Below are 10,972 nucleotides of genomic sequence, written 5' to 3'. Positions count from 1 at the left end.
TTTAGTATGTATCAAAGTTGTGAGTGACCCACTGAATAAAATACGAGCTCCTACTTAGTGACCAGACAGTGAATCCACCAGAAGAGGTCGTTACAGTCGTGTAGCCTTGTGTGTGCTTTCTAATGCACTCCAGAGGGTAAAAGCGCCACAAAACCAATTCTAATAGTTATCACACATCAAATATTATAACAAGTGTCGGTAGGCTGACTTGTGAACGTACTCGCAGTTCTTTGGGCCCAGTAGGTCCAAAATAATTATAGAATAAGATTTTTCTTTTCTTTTTTTTGTCTGCCAGTATTTGGTCTGTATATGAGGTGGACTCTGATCCTTTTCTGAGCTTGGATTAATATCAGCAAACAGACCTGAGGAAATGTAAGATATCTACAGTCACTAAGAAAACTGAGAGGCGTGTTCACACAGCACGGAAGACACCAGACCTGCTCTGTGCTCCACTGCACTTTGGTCTTTTTGTCATATTCAGACACATGGGAGAATTGAACTAATGCAGAGGGGAGAAAATAAGAGACAGAGACATAATCAAGTCACACTAATCACAATAACCAGCACACATTATGTAAAATTCTAACATGAGAAGCTGCATACAGTTGCTGAATAAAAGCAGAGAGGGGCAAGAGCAGACAAATCTATACTAAATAAATTGTAAAAACAATTAAGACAAGACAGACATGAAAACGTAGAGACAGACTTATCTTTTTTTGTTGTTGTTGTTCTCTTTACCTGCACGGTTGACCTGAATAATCCCCATCTTTGCCATTCGTTGCTAACAAAGTGCTTATGACAGAAAGGTCAAGCCCACCTAAAATGAATTAAAACTCACTTTATTTGAATCAGATCAGTACAAAGTAAGGACTGCTTAAAATCCAAAGCTGACATGTAACCGTCATGCAGATTACATTCATCTTTGTCTCTGAAACTGAAATTAGTCACCATGTCACCATGCTTTGATAATCTTGACCACAGACAATGCCTTCCACCCTTTTCACTCATAAATGCTTGCAATGGTTTAATTAAAAATGCACCATGGCTGGTCTCCATCACTCTGCACCCTGTAGTCTCCAGATTGGCTGAATCCTGCTTTTTCATATATAAAATCAGGGTCTGGCTTGTGTTGCTAAGCAACACAAAAGAGTCAAGTGCATTTGTTTATTGGCCAATAAGAATGCAGACAAAGTTTCAATGTTTTTGAGGAAGGTACTGCAATAATGATAAAAGGAAGAAAAAAATAGATCGGAGGATTCTCTCACAACAGCCTTTCATATAATTCACTGAGTGTATGGATAGTGCTATGCAACCTCATGTAGCTCATTTCAGCCTCTTAATTTTAGGCCCATGATGAAAAAGAAAAATATTTATTAATCTAATGGAAGAGGCAGCTTTCAGCAGCAACTGTGGCTATTTTAAATGCTTTTTAGCTGTATTTCTGGTGTGATCGCTATTGTAGGTTACATGAGACAGAGAAATAAAAAAGTCTGATTCCTACTGATTAAAAAATAACAACAACATTTAAAGGTCTTTCTCGTTGATTGAGCCCATGAACCCCTCAAAAACATCTCACACCTACAGCACAGACAGAAACTGGCACAGCAGCGATACCACGACACTTCATGCTTTCTCATTCTCCTGAGTTAAGACTGAAAGCACTTAGTGCACACTGTAGCAGAGAAAAGTCAGAGTCACGATCTAAGATACTTGAGAGTAATCATTATGTCTAAACAGTAAAAACTGTTGCCAACAACTAAGGCAGATGGTTTCACGAGGAAAGAAAATGGTCAAAAATAGTGATGGATGTGTAAAAGGAAGTGCACAACAGGTGACAAATTGCATTAGACACATTCTCAAGAGCACAGACCTTGCGCAATGCATGTACTCCCTCCTCGTTGTTATTACTATCTGGGCACCAAGCCTGGCGTGATGGTATGCCAACTGTTCCCCGATGTCTGTGCTGGCACCCATCACCACAGAACTGGCACCTCGGAGAGACTCCGGGGGAGGAAGAGTGAGCTACATGTGTGGTCAAGAAGATCAGGGCCCGACGACTGATCAGCAGACACAGAACAATTGTGTCTGGCAATTAAATAAGTGCAAATATTTGTGCAGGGTCTTCTCTAATGCTCTTGTTGTTGGTGGTGATGAAAAATTTACAAGCATGATATACATTTAAGTAACGAAACACAAGCAGCAAAAGATGATTAACTGATAAGTTGTAAGTAATCTTCTAGTCATGTAGTCTTAACAATGTTTGCATTTAAAACATGCAGAAGGGACTGTGTGTGAATGTCTGCTGACAGTTATTCCCAGTATATTCACAGAAAATCAGAGGAAGCTTTAAAAGTCCAATTTATGGGGAAAAAACTAACATTTTTAAGATAAACACTAGGGATTATAATAACATTTAGCTGTAAGATAAATGAATATTTACATTCTATTCATCCTAAATGATCAGCTGTGTAGGTCAATAACTGTTCCCTGATTTCCTGACCTTTAAATAGAAGCTAATTAGGAATTTGGCTCAGGAGAACTAAACTTTATCCACAGATATTTGTTATTTCAGCCATGGTAACCACGTGACTCAATGGATAAAGTACAGCTGATTCACCAGTGTGTAGTAGCGACTGAGTCTGTTTTTCCAATAAACAGGATGAGAGTGAACTGTGGGTTAAAGAGAGGCTTCTCCTTATGAATAAAGCTAAAATCTGGCTACCTGCAAAGTCAACCGCTCCATCTATAAGCTCTGGTGTCTCGGGTTATTTAACCAGAGTTTTCATCTCTAAAATCTCAAGTCTGACTTGTTTTATGAGTGAGTAGTGAGTGTTTTCTGTTTGGCTAAACTCATGCATCATGCTCCCTGGACATAAATATTAACAGCGCTCAAGATGAACGTGTTAATAGGAAACATCTGGAAAAGAAAATACAACCAGCTTTGTTGTACGTTCATAAAAATGTCTTTTTTATTTACAGAACAAAACATATTTAGGGTCACAATGAACAGTATTTCATTCATTTTTGGCAACTAATGAAGACTTTCAGTCCAAAATACTAAACATTGTTGGTCGCCAATTTGAACTACATAAATAGTGCGTAGCACAAACACCGTCTCAAACAACTTGACATCAACATCAGTGTTTCTGATATATTTTAATGTAGAAAAACTGACAGTTTGAATGATCAAACGGAACAGAAATATCATACATGGATTTTTCACTTATTCTGTTTTTATATTCACGTGAGACACCAGTCTCATTAATGCTTATACAAGTCAACAGAAATCTGAGTTCACTGCAATGGGAAATCAGCACACATGGTTTTCTATATTCAACAAACTGAGGCCTACCAAGTGACACACATGAAACACAGCAGACACAGTTTTCTTTGTTGTTTTTTGTTTCCTTACCAGCAGCAGAGCCAGATATTCCAGATTCAAATAAATAACACAAGCAGAAAGAGAAAAGAAAAACATTAGTTTGATGTGTTGTATGAACTTTTGTTGAGTTTGGGAGTCGCACCATACAGCAACGCCTACGATTTCACCTGCTGGGCTACACAGCTGATCTCAGATCTGCTTTATTTACACGGAAGAGGACTTTAAGTGCCATATTTTAAGTTCAACTTAAAATTCAGAATCAAAACAAAGATGTGTTGTTATCATAGAATGACGCAGGCCCATATGGGACAAGATGAGAAAAAAAATGGCCTTTTCGGCATGTTGCCTCCCACTGGAGGAAAGCTGAAACCTTTAACACTTTAACAGGTAACGACTTGTTGGGGTAAAACTTGAGCCAACAGCTGAAGATGAAACCAGACAGTCAGTACTAGGTGGTCTTCACCAGGTCGTAGACGTGGATGTGAACATCGTCGTCATACTTTATGTAGTAGACGGTGGGCTTCGCCGGGACCTGGTAGATGACTAAACCAGTCCTCTTCAGACCGTTATCTGTGACGTACTCTACCTGCTTCCCGACGAGGCTCTCTGGCTCCTCACCTGGCTTCCTGTCCGCTGGCAGCAGGTGTTTGTTCTCTGGATGGCAAACAGAAAAACCACATGATGCCGTGCTGGACAGCATTTACTCAGCCACATACGTTTATTTGCAACAGGCTTCCAAGCCTGTTACCTGTCGTTTGAACATGACCTTTAACCCACCACCTGTGCTTGCCACAGTTCATTCATGAATAAATTCCTCTAAAGCAGCAGATCATACTCTCCTAACTAAGCAGAAATTCTGAACAAAATGTTCAGGAGGAGAAGAACGAGCCAGAGATGCTGGAGTGTTTTGCAATGCAGACTATGTAAATTTGTCCTGTTCTCTTCCTCCCACTTTTCCAGGAGGATCGGAAATATAAAACACTGACAGTTTTATGCACACTGACAGCGAAGCTCACATTACCATACCTGACTCCGGCAGGACGTGCAGGTCCCCGTCCTTATAGTCGTCCCACAGCTGGTACATGTAGAGCACCGGGTCCTTCTCGTAGGTGATGTAATACCAGTGGGTCATGATTGGGGCCCGGGACAACACCATGCCTCGCCACTCATTTTTCTCCCCGTCCTCCTTCTCGAACAGATGCTCCACTGCTCGACCCACCAGCTCCTCCGCCCCAGGAGGCACCTTGATCTTATTGTTCACTGTGGAAATGAGAAGACACTTCAATGAGTCCATCAATCCAAAACATTTACAGACCCAAGACGACAGGATAAATGAAAACACTAAAATCTATTTTATATGACATTATAATTCCCCCAATGCTTTATTCTGATGCTGCCAGCTTTACATTTTCAATTAGATAATAAAAGACTATTTCTTAGTAAAGGACGACAAAGATTGTCATCATGTTCAGCCGGGGTGTCAAAAATAAGGCCCCGGGTGCCCAAGATGCCAATCTGGTTCACTGGACGTATTTTTATACGTTTTACAGGTTTTCTTGCAGATAAAGACTCCCCGGTGGGCATTCATAATACACCAAAGTAATTTATTAATGGATAAACAATGAAAAGACAGAAAAAAATGTTCACACTAACAATTGGTGAAATTTCTGTTTTCTCTATGGTCAGATTTCTGTGAATTAACAGAAAGTTTCTGTTTTATATTTATAGGACAGTCTGGGTAATGAGCAACCAGAACTTTTACACAATTATTTCTTACAATTTAAGCCCAGAGTCATGCTCGCAGACTTCTTTCAGCAGCATTTCTTATTTCATGTATAAAAACTGAGATGTACTGCAGAAATTTTACTGTTTTTTTTCTTGTGTTAAAATATCTCAGGGGTTAAATGTGCAGTTATAACATATTAACATCTCACCATGTAAAATAAGGTATCCTGATATAAACCAATAAGCCACTGAAATTTAAATCATTTTATATGCTGGTAAATTATTATGCTGTTTAATACGGTCCTCAAGTAAAAAGAGAGAGGTGTATTTTGTGTAACCAGCAGTAGTTATGTTGCTATTAAATACACAAAGTTCGTCACCACACCTGAGGGTGTGCTATGAATAGAGATTAGCGAGTCATGTAGAGCCTAAAGCCAGAGTTTTCAACATTACAAAGGTGGCTCTTTTTTTTCTTTTTTACCTGACTAGATCACCAGGGTAAATAACGGCTCCTATGCAGAGCCTATGCACAGCTTTACAGACGGTCATCTGCATGCTGTGGCTATGTAATGTCACCAGAGGGCAGTGCCACTAAAACCCACGAGTGGGCTACTCTTGCTCGTGTTCAGGCAGCAAAGAAAAGCACTAAATTATAACACACACACACACGGAGCCAGCCGAGTGTTTTTTTTTCAACCAATAAGCCTTCTACAGCTTCATAGCTATGCCCTGCTGGTTTTTTGGAAGGCTGCACACAAACAAGCCTGCATTTAGCAAGGCAAATATCAGTGCAAACAGACAAAAACGTGGCACCATAAAATGTTGAAAGCATACTCTTGGCAGGAGTGGATCATGTAGCTTTCTCCTGTCATAGCAGCACATGTTCTCAGCAACCTGTTACGTTAGAGGTGCACTGAATGATGTATCGTGTTTAAATTAATCAAGTTTAATGGCTCAAATGTGCATCCGCCACATCAGAAACAAAGAGCCTCAGTAAGTGTACGACTGGCAAAATAAATACATGGATTTTAACCATTAAAGGTTTTCTTCCAGTATTCCTCTCTACTCTTTCTTGCTATTTATTTTTAAGCATTCGATGATGCCTATTTCTCTGACTGAAGCAGAAGTGGAGTCAAATGATGCGTCAATCCACACCCTTAGTGAGAATGTGCAATAAACCTCAGAGGGGAAACAATGTTCGTGTCTACCAGCGTGATGCGCATTATCCTCGACTGGGATTTTAGGTTTAATCGAGGCGGCTAATGCACAGCTATGGCAAATTTGCTTCACAGCGTATCCCCTCAGACCTAAATGAGATAAACACCAACACGAGATTCAACAGGGAATCATACAAAAACGTGACATGCAGCGTGATGCACTGCAGACATGACAAAGTTCATTTAAATTTCAATAATTGACTATAAAACATTTAAATTCAAGCAAAGTATCAGTGATTAGAGCTTCATCATGACACTCACCAACTTTCTCTGCCAGGACCTGCAGGTTGGATACCCGGCTGTCTTTGAAGAGCTCGATTCCGTAGACGCAATCAAAGCCATCATATTTGACCATGTAGAGGGAGGTGTTCACAGACAGGCGCTCCAAAACTGTGCCCTTCCATTTGGTTACGTTGCCCTTCTCCCTCCAGGTGTGCTGAATCCTGCGGCCCAGTAGGTTGTCAGGGTCCGGACTCAGGGTCGACGCCGAGCTCTCACTCAGCTCTCCACTGCTGCGCTTCCTGTAAACAGGAATGGAGCAAGCGCCACGTTAGCATTCATACGTTAGTGCGGGTATGATGAACTTAAGCTGTTCCATCAGTATATTGTTTGCGTTACCTCTAATGACAGAGAGTTCAGTCAACCCAAACAATGAGAACTATCAAAATGTTACATAAACAAATGAGTGTGAAACTATTTTAAATTTAATATTCAAAGCCATCACTTCAAAGTCGAGCTTCAAAGTAAAATCTGCCATGGGCTGTCGTCTTTTACACTACTGAATCTTTAAAGCCTTTAACTTCACAGATATTGTGTGAAAATAATGTAGAGGGTTGGCTGTTGTATCTATACCATAAACAGACAGCAAAAACATTTTAAAAAAAATTAAGTGGCCCATATGCTTTCTTATGCCAGGTTAATAATTAAAAGCTCCTGCTATGCTGATAAACAAGCTCAAATAACAATATTTATAATTAGCATCTAAGCACTCTGGATGGACTGGTTACAGACAACTGGTCACCACTGGCCATCTTTTCCAGGTCAGTAAACGTTTAAGCTTATATTTAAGTGCTGACTGATGATCTGACCATATGTTACTACAGTGTCATTCAAAGGGAAGTATAAAGTGAAATCTGTGTGTGTGTGTGTGTGTGTGTGTGTGTGTGTGTGTGTGTGTGTGTACTGTGTCACATTGTAACAGCAGGGTCAAAGGTGTTAAATCTGACTTGCTTAATGAGCCTACCTGCCCCGTTTCTTTGACATGTTTCCATAAATTCACACAACCCTGTGAGAAACAAGACAAGTCATTTGATGAGTGTAACAGGACCTGATGAAATGTGATCATATAATCAGAATATTTCTGGCAAAGAGGAGCAAACTCAAGTTCCCCGGTAGGTTTACAGCCCTCACCTCAATCAACCACATCCATGCGAACAAGCATTACCGGATGTAAACAACATTACTGCGACAAGCCCGCTACTAACGCTAAGAATGCTAACACGACTACGGGTTACATATTTACAAAGCTAAGTTTTTATGGCTAATAAATGTGTAACTTCGCCGAGGCTAGCTGAATAAACGCCGCCGTTCGGAGTGCCGTCGGAAATGCCAAGCAACAGTGTGTCTAAAATTGGACCACGTAGGTGGTTAACGCCAGGAAATCCCCTCAGTCACCTTCCATTTTTTTTAAACGAGAAACATTTGTAAGATTTTGGCTTCTGTATTTCTGCACGTAAGCTAGCTGAACAAAAGGAAATGCATCGCCATGTAAGCGCTGATTTCGCACCCTGTCTGCAGCTTCTGGATTACCGGAAAAAATAAGGGCTGAACATGAAAAAATAGCTTATATTACATCTGTGGTCGACTAGTTCACTAGGCGAGAGCCAGCAAAATAAGCTGTTTGCCCTACCTGATCAATAATTTCACGTGTTTGTCTTTGCAGAGCAGATTCCTCCACCTAAAGCAAGACACACGGAAACGAGACGGATTTGCTGACTACAACTACCAAGAGGAACGCATAGCGCGCAAAGGACTATGGGTTTCGTAGTAAACTGTAAATTTTTCCTTTTGATTTTATCCAACTTTACAAACATGCAAGGTTTCCATATTTTTTATGGAAGCCCCTTTCCGCCACTAAAAAAGTATCCATAACTCGAAATTTCGAGTCATATTTGTGGAAATTTTAACTTATTAACTCGAATTTTTTTTTTTAAAGTAGCTCAAAATTTTGACGTTTTAAAGAAAAGAAACTCGAAATTTCGAGTTAGCACTTTTTTTTCTCAAACTTTATTAAAATTACAAAGTGAACAGCCAGTCATTCCAGTTCAGCCTGAACAGTAGACATACAAGGCAAATAAAAGTACAATATACAGTACAATGAAATAAGGACAAATAAATAAAGGGGGGGGGGGGGGGGGGGGGGGGTGTGACAGACTTCATAATTTAGTACTTGAAAGTCGTGACAGCTCATTTGTTAAACATTTCAGAATGAATTTCAATCAATGATAAACCTTTTTTATTGGAAGTTAATTTAAGAGAGTTTAAATAATATTCAATTTCAATCAAAAACAAATTAAATGATAGGATTGAGTTTTGAAATTTACATTTATGTATATGGAATTTCCCTAATAAGATATAAAGAATGACAATGGCACATTTTTTTTCTTTAGTTTCAAAATAAGTGATAATGTTCTTCCCTTCAATTTTGATTTCGTATGTTGTCTTGCACAGTATATAATTTTCAAGCTCTCTCCAAAATGTAGCACTATATGAACAGCCATAAAACAAATGAGTAACACTTTCAAGTTCAGTTTTACAAAAGGTACATTTTCTATCAATGTCACAGAATCTTGAAATGTACATGTTGGATGGATATATGTTATGTAATAATTTCAAATGTAATTCTCTAACTTTGTTTGTAATACAAAATCTAAAAGGAACAAGCCACGCTTTATCCCAGTTGATATTATCAAAAATACAGTAGCATTCCAAAAAAACTTCCCTCTTGGAGTTATTTTCTTCGCATTATACAAACATTCTCTAATATGTTTATTGGTGCATTTCTTGCTTAAGAAATCAATACCATTTATATAAAGAGTGTTAACGGATGCATGTGGTGTGTTCTGTTTTTTGTAGCTTTTCATCAACTCAGTCAGTCCGCTGGGAACGGACTTTATTACAGAGCTAAAATCTTTAAATTTGATAGGGAATGTTTTTTCTGTAATAAAGTCATTGTAACTAAGTAGCTGGCCTTCAGAGTCAAATAAGTCTTTTAAATAGATTATATTTTTATCAATCCAATTCTGCTAATATAGTGATTTGTTCCTCTTAGTAATACATTCGTTATTCCAGATAATAGATCTATGTGGAGAAAAGTTATGTGAATAACATAATTTCCAAGCCAACAATGCCTGTTGATAAAATGCAGACATTTTAACTGGTAACTTTGATATACTGTAACTACAAGACAATAGGAACTGTAAACCTCCAACATTTCTAAAAATGTTATGTGGAATGAAATGCCATAATGATCCAGGAGATTTTAAGCATTCTTTTAGCCATTTCACCTTAAATGTATAGTTCAGGTCCATGAAGTCCAGAAGGTCAAAACCACCTTTATCTTTAGGTCCACAAAGCAATGATTTTTTTAGATGATGGTGCTTATTCTTCCATACAAAGTTAACAAATAAGTTATTAACATTTTTACATGTGGAATCATACACATTAAGGGAAAGGGCTGGATACACAAATCTGGAAACACCTTCAGCTTTAGTCAAAAGGATTCTACCAAAAATTGATAGGTCTCTTTGGAGCCATAAGTTCAGTATAGTTTTAGTTTTTTCCATCCTGGGAGAAAAGTTGAGTTGTTGACGCTCTGTGTCATTCTTACAGACATGAATACCAAGGTATCTAACACAGTTTTTGACAGGAATATTGTGTAAGGATTTGACATTTGATTGGTACAAACATAAAATTTCACATTTAGATTTATTTAGTTTTAATCCAGAGGCAATTGAGAAATCATTTATTAATGAAATAGCATTTTCAATCTGATCTTTGTTTTTTAAGAATAAAACGGTGTCATCTGCTAGTTGAGTCACTCTGATTTCTTTACCAAAAATAGATAAACCTTTAATGACTGGGCTATTTAAAATGTGTAATGAAAGTAGTTCAGCCACAATCAAAAATAAAAAGGGTGAAATTGGGCAACCCTGGCGAACAGATCTCATGACTGGCAATCTTTTAGTAGTATTTGGATATAGTATAACACAACTGTCAATATTTTTATAAAACATTTCGATAGTTGACACAAAGTTTGGACCAAAACCAAAGGTTTTGAGTGCTTTAAATAAGAAATAATGTTCTACCGTATCGAAAGCTTTATTTTAAAGCTTTAATTTCGAGTTAGCACTGACAATCAGTAATCTACGTGAATTGCGTCATTTCCTTGTTACCCGGAAGCTGAAGTCCTCAGCTACAAGCGCTAAGCTACCAGTATTACAGCCAGTCATGAATGCACAAATTGCTGAGTATTTTCAGCTTGGTTTCACAAATAATGAAATCCTTGTGTTATTAGCTGAATCACGTGGTGTTACCACCAGCAAAGGTACTCTCGAAAGCGCCAATTTGTTGCTATACATTGGTAGCT

The 10,972-nt window shown here is 38.5% G+C and overlaps 1 protein-coding gene across 2 annotated transcripts; it reads right to left on the bottom strand.

Moving 5' to 3' along the window:
* Positions 1–2,956: 2,956 nt before the first annotated feature.
* LOC146613561 (spindlin-Z-like) lies at positions 2,957–8,321 on the bottom strand. 2 transcript variants are annotated; one of them, XM_085377564.1, is made up of 5 exons: positions 8,234–8,321; positions 7,568–7,609; positions 6,586–6,845; positions 4,409–4,642; positions 2,957–4,036 (listed from the first exon to the last, which is right to left on the bottom strand). In XM_085377564.1, exons 2-5 carry the CDS (start codon positions 7,585–7,587, stop codon positions 3,831–3,833), a joined length of 720 nt encoding a protein of 239 aa, XP_085233690.1. In that variant the 5' UTR covers positions 7,588–7,609; positions 8,234–8,321; the 3' UTR covers positions 2,957–3,830. The 2 variants fall into 2 exon arrangements, with proteins under 2 accessions (XP_085233690.1, XP_085233691.1); XM_085377565.1 differs by lacking the exon at positions 8,234–8,321 and adding an exon at positions 7,735–7,917.
* Positions 8,322–10,972: the final 2,651 nt, after the last annotated feature.

The sequence above is a fragment of the Diplotaxodon limnothrissa genome, linkage group LG18, assembly GCF_057381915.1.
Source record: "Diplotaxodon limnothrissa isolate DT_005_m linkage group LG18, D_limnothrissa_male_GT1.1, whole genome shotgun sequence".
NCBI lineage: Eukaryota > Metazoa > Chordata > Actinopteri > Cichliformes > Cichlidae > Diplotaxodon > Diplotaxodon limnothrissa.
Note: the sequence above shows the minus strand (reverse complement) of the source record. Positions and strands in the feature narration are given on the sequence as shown.

What these genes read in the sequence shown, in the direction of transcription:
- LOC146613561 (XM_085377564.1), bottom strand. Translation starts at nt 7,587, where the DNA reads ATGTCAAAGAAACGGGGCAG. An exon ending in ATGTCAAAGAAACGGGGCAG is followed by an intron (nt 6,846 to 7,567) that starts GTAGGCTCATTA and finishes TCCTGTTTACAG; the next exon opens with GAAGCGCAGCAGTGGAGAGC. An exon ending in GCACGTCCTGCCGGAGTCAG is followed by an intron (nt 4,037 to 4,408) that starts GTATGGTAATGT and finishes TTTGCCATCCAG; the next exon opens with AGAACAAACACCTGCTGCCA.